Source organism: Thunnus thynnus, chromosome 6, assembly GCF_963924715.1.
Source record: "Thunnus thynnus chromosome 6, fThuThy2.1, whole genome shotgun sequence".
NCBI classification, from domain to species: Eukaryota; Metazoa; Chordata; class Actinopteri; order Scombriformes; family Scombridae; genus Thunnus; species Thunnus thynnus.
The window spans coordinates 17110533-17123528 of record NC_089522.1 but is presented as its reverse complement, the minus strand read 5'-3'; the positions used below and the strand labels follow the sequence as shown (position 1 = coordinate 17123528).

At 39.8% G+C, this 12996-nt stretch overlaps 2 protein-coding genes across 4 annotated transcripts; both read right to left on the bottom strand.

Moving 5' to 3' along the window:
* Positions 1-700: 700 nt before the first annotated feature.
* Positions 701-8049, bottom strand: ikzf4 (IKAROS family zinc finger 4). Of its 3 annotated transcripts, none has more exons than XM_067592224.1 (8): positions 6105-8049; positions 5920-5974; positions 5714-5821; positions 5301-5603; positions 4968-5135; positions 4052-4204; positions 3752-3883; positions 701-3444 (listed from the first exon to the last, which is right to left on the bottom strand). In XM_067592224.1, exons 1-8 carry the CDS (start codon positions 6105-6107, stop codon positions 2624-2626), a joined length of 1743 nt encoding a protein of 580 aa, XP_067448325.1. In that variant the 5' UTR covers positions 6108-8049; the 3' UTR covers positions 701-2623. The 3 variants fall into 3 exon arrangements, with proteins under 3 accessions (XP_067448325.1, XP_067448324.1, XP_067448323.1); XM_067592223.1 differs by having other exon boundaries at positions 7536-8049; XM_067592222.1 differs by having other exon boundaries at positions 7573-8049.
* Positions 8050-8160: 111 nt separating this feature from the next.
* On the bottom strand, positions 8161-10575 carry dnajc22 (DnaJ (Hsp40) homolog, subfamily C, member 22). Its single transcript, XM_067592226.1, has 4 exons — positions 10438-10575; positions 9155-9755; positions 8774-9066; positions 8161-8638 (listed from the first exon to the last, which is right to left on the bottom strand). Exons 2-4 carry the CDS (start codon positions 9693-9695, stop codon positions 8462-8464), a joined length of 1011 nt encoding a protein of 336 aa, XP_067448327.1. The 5' UTR covers positions 9696-9755; positions 10438-10575; the 3' UTR covers positions 8161-8461.
* Positions 10576-12996: the final 2421 nt, after the last annotated feature.

Sequence of the window (12996 nt, the reverse complement as noted above, 5' to 3'; positions counted from 1 at the left end):
CCTGCTCGACATAACGTGTGAATTTGCTAACTACTGCAGATATTTAAGTTAAGCTATGATGAATCACAGGGTTCCCGTCACATACCCATAAATTATTATTGTTAAGCTAAAATGTTGAAATTGTGTAGATAGCAGATACTGGAAGCTCAGAGTTTCTGCACCTTTTGTTGAATCACATTAAATAATCACTGAATATTTGTTGTGATGGTTTTTAGTCTCCAGCGGTTTCTACAGGCATGTTAGAAATATTCTACATCAACTTTTCTCTAATTGTTAACTAAACATAATATATAGATTACAGGCAGCTACCCAGATCATGATTGTCAATTCTGATATGGACTGATAGACACAGCAGTATAAATTAAAAATCTTAAGGGCTGGTGTAAATATTTTATTTCTACTCAACTGTAACTGTTAATTGAAAGATTCTGCAGTTTCTTTGTAGCAGTAAAAGTTAAAGGAATAGTGTCTAAACAGTATATCTTCTCTGCGAAGCCTGTATAATGTGGCTTTAATTGTTATTTTTGTGAAATAAATGTTTTAATTTCTCAACTCTAATCTTCTTGTTTTCTGTATTGTCACACTGGAGACGGCGGGAAACCCGTAATGTATTTTCAGTGGCTAAAAAGCAAAAAGACGTGGATGCCATCATAGTGAAAACGAGGGAAAATCACTTTTACAATAAACTTAACTTTATTGACAGTAAAAAGTCTTGAGAATATCGAGGGGCACGCATTTGTAACTGCAATAACATCTCGGAAAGCAACATGACTTTTTGAAGTAATGAGGCAGTTGTACATCTTTAACTTTGAGGTAAAGTGTTTTGTCATGTTACATCATTCACAAAATATCATATAACATTGAAAGTTCACACAAGGAGACAAAAACCTCTGCCTCATTTTCACTTTTTCAAATTACTTCACATTTCAAAAAATAATTCACAATTCAGGTAAAAGCAGAAAATGACAAGCACACATGCTATATTCCATTCACACACACTTCTTTACTTATCAAACCAAGTGCATTTTTAGATTTCTTTTTTTTTCTCAAACAGTTTCAAGTACATTTTTGCCTGCAATTAAAGGAAATCAAGTTAACTATGAAGCAGCAAACCCACAATAACAAGTAAGAATACTGAGTTTGGTCTCATTCATGTTCCCAAAATTAACATTATCAGATAACTCACCGTACTGTAGCAATAAGGTATTTGGGTGCTATAAAGAAGCAGGAGGTAACATTTCATGGACTTGAGGAATATGCTGGATAAGATTTGGAATATAGCTGATTAAATACACCAAGGCTGAAACAAACAACACTAAATAGATAATCACAAGTGATAACTTAATAGATCCCAACTGATTCATCATTAATTTTTAAATAATTCAATATTAATTCAATTCCATTATGTAAATTGTCAGAAAAAATCTCAGCTTCAATCGCTGAGTGTAAAACCACAAAAGAATGATTTTAGTTGAAATGATATTTAATTCTCAGTCACACATTGCAGCAAACTTGAGTGTAGTAACCAGTGCAACGCTGTGGGATTCTGTGGAAGGCCGGCTCCGTTAAAAACACACTGGTGTTGTAAATTAGATCATCAATTATTGTGAATATTATGCAATTTATCAGTGCAGTAGAACAATCACAGAAAAAAATAGTAAAGCCATCAAGTGCCTCGGCAAAGATGTTCATATATAAGCAGGGACCCTAAAAGTGCAATCATGTATAGGTATAGCACCCTGGGCCATCTCAGTCAGGATCTTACTGTACACCACATGGCTCATGGTCTGATCTGCACCAGTATTCTAAGGCTCACTTTAAAATCCAAAAAAACTTATTTTACATCTGAGCCCTGAATGCCCGTTTCACCCTCAGGTGAATGTTTTCAAGTTCATTTCCTTCATGATTTTGCTTCGTCTGACAGTCTTCTCACTGTGCAGCTGCAAATATTCTCGCTTGACTTCACACGCTGTCGAACCACGCTGTAAACAATATGTATTCCTACAGCAGTACGCTGCTGTAGGAGTTAAGGCAATCCATTTCTGTGCTTCGTCTGTGACAAAAGCTCCTCCCAAACCCAGAGGCACAAAGCTCTCAGTGCATATTAAGCTTACCTGACACACTACACAAAATACCCTCAACCATAAAAACACAGCTCTTAGTGCATACTGAGCATACCAAATATAATTCTTAAAATGTACATACCATGCTTTTTTTAACTGCCTGTGCACATGACCTCTCAAAAATGCTAACTAAATCACTTAAGAAAAGATGGCTAGTCAAGATTTTTGAGCACCAGTCCCCCCCACCCCCCTCAGTTTTTTTAGTTAAGAGGAAATCCCCCAAGAAGGCACTTTTGAAGCAAAACCAGTAGTTTTGCCACATGATTTGAAATGGGAGTGCAATCAATCATAGAGTGTAATTTGCCTCCACTAAACTTTAAATGCTGCGTTGAAAAGATTCTTCACTCGCGCCTGCTTTAGTTTAATAAATATTCTCAACAATAAAACCACAAATCTTTTAAGTTACACTAGGGATTTAAAGCAACTGATCTGGTGCAGAACAAACGTGAGCCCACAACTTTACAGTCACCTGTCCTCATCCGACCGCTGTTCTCCTTTCCTCAGCCCACCTGGTGCTCTCCTCGGCTGATGTGAGAGGAGAACTCGTAGCGGTCCTGGCTGCGGTGGCCGCAGATGTTGCACTCGAAGGGTTGGCGGAAGCCGTGACAACCCATGTGGATGGTGAACATGACATGGTCCAGGAAGAGGATGCGGCAGTGCCGGCAGTGGAAGGAGCGCACAGGCCGGCCGTCTCTGTCCAACACCTGCACTGTCTCCCTGGAAGAAAGGGGCGAGCCAGGGCGCTTCTTTAATATGGTGGGGGGCACAGGACATGCTCTCTCCCACTCTGGGTCTAAGTCTTTGGCCTGGCTGGGGCTGGAAGTGGGATGGCTGCGGGGCAGTGCTGGGGTTTGGTAGTGGAGGTGGTGGTTGTTGGAGGTACTTGTCGGGGCTGTAGCCCTTGTGCTCTGCTCTTCTGCTGTGCTCTCTGTGTCTGTAGAGTCGGGACAGCCGTTGGGTGAGGTGGTGTGGCTATTGGCTGAGGGTTGGTCATCACGGCCTTCACCTTCCTCCCGCCCAGCCAGGCCAAGAGATATCGCAGCCAGCCCACCTCCACCATGGGCTCGGGAGCGCTGAGGAGTCATGTTGCTGTTGATGGAGCCCATAACTGTGCGGAGCTCCGACAGGAAGGCAGGATGGAGCTGAGACAGTGCAGGCTGCTCATGGTTCTCCCCTTTACCCCTGGCACCTTGGAAATGTGTAGCCCCAAACCTAGCCGAGTCTCCGGCAGGCTGAGAGCTCATGAGGTCCCCTTCCTTCTCAGAGCCAGAGGACAATTCATAAGGTGCTTCAGGTAGATCAAGATGCATGTGTTTTTCAGCTATGAAAAGGACATATCAGTGATTAATAAGGATCAATGGACTGGCTTCATCTGCTCAATCTTGCTCATTTCCCTGATGCAACATGAAGTGATTCCAAACTGGCAATAGCATGTTATTTGAATGGCAGTTGATAATGTTAGACCAAGTTCTTATTATTTCTGTACTTTATCAGTCAAGTATCAAGCTGAAAATATATCAGTTATCATATAATTGAAATTGGAACAAAATAGAATGTGTACGTGTTATAAATATATTTTTGCACTCTCAATAAATATGAATAACTTTGTTTTATTTTTAAAGACTCACCCAAAAACTTCTGTGGTGTTGACCTCTTGCGTTTGGTGATGCTAACTGCCAGTCTATCCACAAATTGGATTTTTTCGTTGGATGGCTGGAGCACAGGTTTAGACATTGTCTCAATATTTACTGACTCTTCACCTGCAAACAAAAAGCCTAGTAAAACATCAATCTGACTAACTAATTGTGTGTATAAATATGTTAAAATAGCTTAATTGAATATATTTGCATTTACAATCATGCAGGAACTTACAGGCTTATTTATTGTATGTAAAAGTTAGTACGTTTTATGATCGTGTGATGTGTTACCCTGTGCTGTCTGTGTGTTGACTGCTGTTTGGTGGTCCAGACTCTTCAGGTAACTATGGCAGCGCTCCAGATGTTCCTCCAGGGTGCTCTGTTGTTTGTAGCTGCGACTACAGTAGCTGCACTTGAAAGGTTTTCCCACCGTTGGCGAAGAAACTGCAATTCAGAAAAAAATATTGAAGGTATTTCTTCTGCAACAGACAAGACAAGGCCAAAATTTCACTCCAGATGATGGATAACCAAATCGAAGGTGAGGCCAATAGTATATAAATTAATATAATAACGTTGTTTATTTATATGTTTATGTAGGGGGATTTTTTAAATTAAAAATAACCTATTATTGGCTAGGTTTGAGAGAGTGGATTTCCCCATTGTTGGAGATTCCTGAAATTGTTCTACGTTGCCCGCCAATGACGACAGAAAAACGCCTAACCTCTACACCGCAACGTTCCGTCTCAGTAATCGGAAACGCTGACGTCAATTCGCTGAAATCCATTTTACAAGAATTTTCTCTTTGAAAATGAACCTGTGGAGATCCACTACACCAAAAAAAAAAAAAAACTCATGTCAACATCTGGGGAGTGTTCGCTCACAAATTGAAAGCACCAGCAGGATTTCCTGTTTTCATGAACTTTTAAATGTCATATTTTGTCATGTGCTTTACAGAAGTAGATACCTATTTCCTCTGAGCTGCACAGAAGGGGGAAACGGACCATTCTAATGAATCCCCACTGTTACCGCTTAACATTGTTCCATACATCATAACAATCACTCATCACAATAAGGAATAATATTGTTATGGAACAACTGCATCAGTCAAGTTCAATAACTAAATAAGTGCATTCATGAAAAATCTTTTTAGGGAATATGTTTCATGTGTTAAATTCTGTTGTATTACATTCAAAGCTCACTCATTTACCTGCATGTGTGCGTAGATGTCCAGCCAGGGCATCTCTCCGACGGCAAGCGTAGTTGCAGATGGGACACTTGAAAGGCTTCTCTCCCGAATGCAGCTTGATGTGGCGTAACAAGTTCCCCTTCTGTGTGAAGGAAGCTCCACACTGGTTACACTGGAACGGCCTCTCACCTGAGAACACATGGATGGATGAAGGCTTTCAGACATGATACGTTTAAATGATTACCTTCATTTATTGTAGATTTTAGTTCCATTCAGGGTTATGGGTTAGGTTTAGGGTTAGATTTTTATCCATAAAATGTATTTGTGTTCCTTGTTTTGCTGGTTTGTTCACACCTGTGTGGCTACGCTTGTGCACCATCAGCACGTTTGGTCCAATGCAGATCATCCCGCACACCTCACACTGGAGCTTCCCACTGGGCAGCCGGATAGGTCCTGGTGAAGCAGCATTCGGACTGGCCATCTCATTGTAAATATTCGCTCTGTCTCTACCAGTCCCAGCGTACTCAGTGCTCCCCTCTTCCACGGAGTCCCCTCTGTCATCCGTCTTGCTGTTGTCTCTTACAGCTTCTGTGTTCTCTGGCTGTGGAGCCACTGGTGACTCATCATCACTGCAAAGCTCAACCTTGATGGAGTTTGCTGTGTAGAGAGAGGATGTGGGAAAAATACACTTATTTCTTTACGTACTTTTAATGATGAAGCCTATATAGACCATGTGGCCACAGTGCAACATAGGAATCATAACTGACCACTAAGGGAGCGATGTGGCGAGGACTGCTGACTGTTTGGAGATCTCGCTGAAGGGCCCTGCAACCCGCCATAAAAATCCTGTTCCGTTGATGACTCTCCTCCATTGCCTGAAACACAAATATGCCCACGTTATTAAAGTAAACATTAATGTCTGGAGACTGTACAAACAAAAGTACAGTAGTTTTCTCTTTTTGTATATACTTGCCTGGTGCATATGAGCGTCCATTGCAGTCATCAGCATTCATTCTTTCACCAGATGCCTGGAGAAAAGCGATAAAAAAAACAGATATTAGATATGATTTTTTTCCCGTTCATAATGACCATTTTTGAAAAGATCCAATTTTCCGAGTTGTAGTCACATAAATGTAAAATAAAAAAGTGGATACTAACCATATAAAATATACTTAGCAGCTGTAGCTGTACAAGCGGTACAAGAATAAGGCTAGGAAACAGTTAGCTTTACGCCTTCAGTTCCACGTGTCTAATAATAAGTTCACTGTAATAAACTAATCGAGTAAACTTAGGTCCTGCTGTGCTATTTCTGTATCACCTAGATTCTTCTGCACTGTGGCCAGCAAATGAATATGAGAGCCTCCACATTTATATAACGCTAATGGCCAAGAGTGTTGAAGGAGGAGTTGAAACTACAGAGGGTGGAGAAAATAGCAGGAACACCTACAATGTAAAGCAATCCTGTACAGTACCACAAACTACAACCTTGATTTGAAGCTTTCAAGAATCAATATGAAGGTAAGATATGATCATATATGTGTGTTTGTGTGTGTGTGTATATATATATATATATATATATATATATATATATATATATGTGTGTGTGTGTGTGTGTGTGTGTGTGTGTGCGTATCTATCTATCTATCTATCTATCTATGTATATATATATATATAGATATACACACACAGCAATATAAAGTGTATATATTAGCATGTGCAGATGTTTAAAAATCAAAGTATGTTTCTATATACATATATTTCATATAATCCAGTTTAAAGTGGCATAGTAACCCAGACATACAGTAGGTCATATTTGGAATAAATACATCTACATCATCCCAATTTTCGAAATTTTCGGTGCTGAGTTACAACATTTTCAGACATACGGTATGTTAGTTTTGTGTGACCAGACTTTAAGGTAATGCTCTATTTAATTTCACGTTGAAAATCCAAAAGACACAAAAGAGCCAGATGTAAAATGCTGCACCTTTTGCTCAAATGGATGACAACAGTGGACAGAGGAGACTGTGGAGCGAGGGGGGGGGGGGGGGGGGGGGGGGGGGGGGGGGGCGGAGACAACACATCGCAGGGAAAATTAATATCCTGGCACTGGCCGCGCATGGAGTGCAACAGGCGCAACCGGGAGACGCGCACCGGGGCACGGCGATTAAAAAAAAGGGACGCGCACCAGCGCCGACCCTTGTCTGTCAATCCTGTGTCTGCCCGAGATGGGCGCCTGTGCAATAAAACGTATACATTCTCAAATAACTATCACGCCTCTCTCCACATATCTGTGAGCTCTACTTATTGTAGCAGCTCGGTGGATTTGGTCCGTTATGACACCAATCAGCTCATGGACGGTCGAGACAGCGGCGAGACGCGACGGCAATTTGTTGCAGGAGTTGCGACCAAATTGTCCGCATGAACGCAGCTGTCATCTAACATCGAGCACGTCAAACTGGCCTGGGCTATACAGTGTTTCTCATGAGCCGTTGCTATGGCACCCGACCACACGACAAATGGCATTTACCCCACCAACTACTCAAAAACATGCCGTACTTCCGAATGAAAACTGATGGATGGTCTTACCAAGCGCCGCGGTGAAGTCCACATGCCTCTTCCTTACCTGGCGACCGATCGGTGTTTTCCTTTTTAATTGTCTGGATAGCTGTTTGTTTTCCCAGGCGACGACAGCATCTCCGGGATTTTTTTTTTTTACCTGGGAATCCCAAACAACTTCCGGGCCCATGCTGGGATACAGACCGAATAATTGTACAACAGAGCTCTTGATCCAGTGATTGTCGAATGCATCGATGCATGTCAGCTGCATGTGATGAAAATGATGCTATTAGAAGAACCCACAGGCTCAGCAGAAGACTGAGCTGCAGTGCATGATTATCTGTAGTGAGACATTTACAGCTTAGCTGGCCAGAAAGCCTGATAGATTTAGTAAAATTATTCTTTGAATGCTCAGACGCTGTTTATGATCAAGGCCTCTCCCGGAAATGCTCATGGAGAGTGGCGTAGGCGGGTTATTTTACTATTTCTTGTCTTTTTGTGTCTGTGTATTCCAGTTTATATACCTTTATAACATTATTATTACATGACTTAATAACATATTTATAGCATTCTCTCTGTGAAATTAAAGAATATGTGCATGACAGTGGTAATTGAGCATTTAATATCAAGCAAGCACACGAGAAAACAACTAAAATTGTTGTGGTGAAATAGTTTAATGGTGATATTACACATGCAGCGCCACAGGGTGGCAGCAAACTGCTGTTTTTTATTCTGTGAGACACCAACTCTGCCAAGTAACCAATCACACAGCTGTGAAATGCTGTTTGTCAAGTGGAAGTAACAGGTGATGATGCCAACACAATGCCAGTCTCTGTGCATACTTCCTATTCACCTTCCAGTGAACAGTATAAAATAATGACAGAAAAACAATGCAATCAAGAGTGTCACATCCCTGTGCAACTATGCATGCCAGTCATGAAGGAAATGAAGGGCAACTATTTGAATCGATGGGGCCTGTGTCGCTGGAGAAGGACCTCATAAGCCTCGTTGATCTTGACAAACATTGCTTCAGCATCCTTGCCCGGGTTGTGGTCTGGATGCCATGTCTTGGCCAGCTCCCTGTAGCTCCGAGTTATCTCTTCAAGAGAGGCCTCCGCTTCCAAGGATAATATCTGCAACATAGATAAGTCCAGATACTGTACCAGTTTGGAAACCACGACTATGCCGGAGTAATTTCTTAACTCACTAAAAATGTACAGAATGACATAAACACTTAACTATAACTATCTTATCATTTATAGTCTCACCTGCAGTGCCTCTCTTTCCCTCACAGTGTACTCTTTGAGCAGTATTTCCAGCATTTTCCTCCAAGCCTCCTCATAGTACCCCCCTCCAGTCAGGGCACACAAGATTCGATATGGCATCAAAAGAATGTACTCAAACACATTTCTGAGCCAAGGCAGAAACCAGAAAATATCCAGCAGTGCTGCCACACAGTCAGACAGGTAGTACAGTGTGGCTGTGGTGTTATGAAAAATACAGTAACCCAGTGGAGCAGAGAAGGCCAGCCAAGCAAGACCCAGTCTGTAAAGCCGTGGGCCTGGACAAAATACAGAGAATTTTTTTTATTTTACTACATAAAATGATTCAAATATGTTATTAATATCTCACCTATAACAATATCTCACCTAGTTCCTGTGTGCTCGCAGGTGTCCGTTTGAACCTGCGGTGCTGTGCAGCCGTGACACTGGCGGCCAGGCTGATGGGGAGAGGTGATAAAGTGCTGCCATAGAATATTGGGGAAGTTATGAGACAAGCAGTCAACGTTTTTTGGAGATCGGAGGTCTGCTGGCCGACACTGGACACCAGATGCACCCCTGCGCCCACACATAACGGCAGAACGATCAAGTAGAAGAAACTGAGGGAGTTCAGTCCTATCAGAGCCACAGTGCCAAAGTAGATCCCAACACACACCTGTCCAGCGAATCTGACAGGGCCTATAGATGGAGGGACCATGGGGGGTCTTTTTCTTTCTTTGTCTGCATCTTGATTGGCCTCACTAACATATGCAGGAATACGTATGAACTCTCTGACCCAGCCGAACCCAAATCCTCCCAGGGTTAGCATCCATAACAGGGCATGGCTGTCTCTCCCTAAATATAAATGGTGAAGGCCCACAGGTCCACCTACTGCCCACAGGGCATAGGCTACCATGACGCTTTTTACCATCCTGTGGACTCCGTGGCTCAGTCCCTGCACGGGTGAGTATTAAACATCCTTGATATGGTCCTGCAATGAAGTGACACAAAGGTTTAGTCTTATCTTCAAGTCTAAACTTGTCCTTCACAAAACTACAGTCTATAACAATTCTAACATTGATTTAGAGGTGAGTCAATCTAGCTGTCAGGGTTTTGTTTGGTAGGAATTGTAGCATTTATGGTTTATTATCTGTTATCTGTTTTATTATTTCATCTATTTTATGCTTCGATTTTATATGATTGAAAACTATTTTTCGCATGTCTGTTTTCACATCACAGCAAATGTTTTGATCACATCTGCTCAAATCGCTCTCTAAACATTTTACCTGAGTTATCAGTCTGAGTTATACTGTGTGTTTCCGGGACACTCCTGTAAAAGAGATTTTTTTTTAATCTCTGCTATCTACTCCCCTGGTTAAATAAAGTTATTATGTAAGAGGGATTTAGTTCATGATGGGCATTGCCATGTCAACATTTTAAGTCATTACAAAACATAATATTCTATAATTGTCCATGTTATTACATGACAGTTTTCAGAGAAAACACATCACACTGTAATACAAAAAGTCAGACGTTAGGCACCGACTTATCTCTGTAGCAAATCCTCAGTTGATCCAACAGCTGTACCAGGCTGAGCATTCAACTAATTTACTTTACTTTTTTATACATTTATGTTCTCTTAAGTTTTGTCTAATAAAGACAAGGTTACTTACTGAGCCCATAATTTCAAGTCCTTGTCCCAAAAGATCCTTTTCAGTCCCTTCCGTAGTTAAAGTTGGTGTATGTTGTTGCAACAGTTGGACTTTGGAATTTGACATAAAACTGGCACTGCGGCCTCAACACATGATATGTATCAACATTTAGGTCCCTTGATCATCTGAACTGATTAGGTCTAAAGTCTAAAGAGGATCTTTGTGAGAGATATGGACCACAGATGTGCCATTCTGAGAGATGATTCAAGCAGCGCCGACTTGTTCTGTCAACCTTTAATGTAATAGATGCATTGCAAACACAGAGCTACTGTAAACACAAATGACGAACCTTAAATCACCTTATCAAATTCCTATCTGCTACAATGACAAAAAACATATATATATATATCCCTAATGTATTATTGGAAAAAGATATGAAAACTAGTGCTGGAAGAGGTATTCAAGTTCTTTAATTACAATTAGTAAAAGTATCAACACAGTGCAAAAATATAATTTTACAGGTACAAGACTAAAAGTACATAAGTATTATCAGTAAAATGTACCTGAAGTATCAAAAGTAAAAGTGCTCATTATTATTATTAGTGCTATTTTTTTGTATATTAGGTATAATAATGAATTATTAACACTGGTGTATTAATGAGTTAACAGCATTTTATGTTGTCATGGAGCTCATTTCAATTATGGTGTAGTCCATCTTACTGTGTAACACTATGTCATATTTTATTTGCCCGGTATATATGTTTAAAATTATGATTTGCAAAGAAAACACCTGTCAAATAAATGTAATAGAGTGAAAAGTACAACTATTTCTCAATCGTCTCAATCTCCTAGTGAAGTAGAAATATAAAGTGATAAAAATGGAGATAAAGTTCAGTAGATATAGCACAGAAGTACCCTCAAGTACAGTATTGTATTTCCACTACTGATGAAAACATCTGTGCTTAAGCAGAAAACATTAAGAAAATATAGATGACATTACTTTGAGAGTTAATCTTTTAAGCATGTAGGCCACGATTTCACCAACAGATGTCACTACATAGAGTATATTCATTATCCATTATTCAGCATTAATATGGAGTGAAATCCATGTGCACATCCTCAAGTAGTTGAACATTTTAAAGGTTTACAGATGTTTAAGTTTGCTCTAAAACAACAGTCAAGTGCCCAAATGAACACTTTTTTTTGTTGTTGCTGTAATCATTCCTCCTGTTCCTACTGACCATGAGGAGATCCCTTCATAATGCACTTTCAATGTAGGCCATCACTACCCACATGTAGGCCAATGTAGGTAGTGATGGGGACAAAATCCACAGTCCTCCTTCTGTACAAAATGTATTTAGAAGTTTATTGAAGCTAATATGAAGCCTCAGCCGTCCAAATTAGTCAAATGTAGTCAATATCTTTCTAGGTTACTGTCTTTTTAGTGCCAGAACAAGAAAACACTGGGATTCTTTTTTAACTAAAAAAATGCTATAAATATGGAAAATATCCACTATATTTGACTAAATCAGATGACTGAAACCATCATGTGATCATCAGAAAAAAAACTTTTAAAAACATTTTCCTCAAAATGAGGACTGTGGATTCCCCCCCCCCCCCCCCCCCCCCCACCATCACTTACATTATAAACTCATTTGGAGGTGATCGTCTAATGGTCAGTATGAACAGGAAGAATGATTACAGGAAGAAAACAGTGTTCATTTGAGCACCTGACCAGTGTGTTAAGACTGAGTTGAAAAATTGTAAACTAATCCTTTAGTGTTTGATTTGACTTGGTATGTGTGGTAGTTTCAAGTTTATTGCCAAATACTTGTAAGGATGCAACGTGATGACTCGTAATGAAATTCTTAGACTCAGAGCCAACTCATAAATAAAATAAGTCAAATAGTATTATAAGTAGCCAGCAAGGGCATATGAGAGCAATAAAAAGAAGGCATATTTAATGATTAAAGTAAAACAGAATCAATCAATCAATCAGACTTTTTTGTATAGCACTTATCATACAAACAAAACATAATGTAAAGTGCTTCACCCAATAAAACAATAACCCCCAATACCTTAGCCCCCCCCCTCCCATAGAGTTTTTTTTTTAATACTTTTTTATTTTATTGTCATCATGGCATTTCATACATCTTACCCATATACCTCTTATATAATCTATGTAGTGATGACAACATTTTTTTAAATATTTTTTATGACATACATAAATGATATGGGTAAGTGTGTCACCCAGTGATATGTCATACAATAAATTATACAATAAATTAAGATAATAAATAAATAAATATGACAATATTTACGGTACAGATTTAAATTATACAATGTTATAGTAATTCTGAATTCATAGAAAAACATCTTTGATCCTATTTCATATTTTATAATCTGCCTGCAGTGTCCTATAAATCCCTAGTTTATTCTTATATTCTAAATTTCCCACCTTCTTACTTAAAAGAGGAAGGAGCACAAACAACAACGAAAAGCTGAGTCACAGATAAAGACAAAAGGAGAACAAAACCAAAGAGAGAGAGAGAGAGAAAATACAAGTCCTTACTCAAAGTA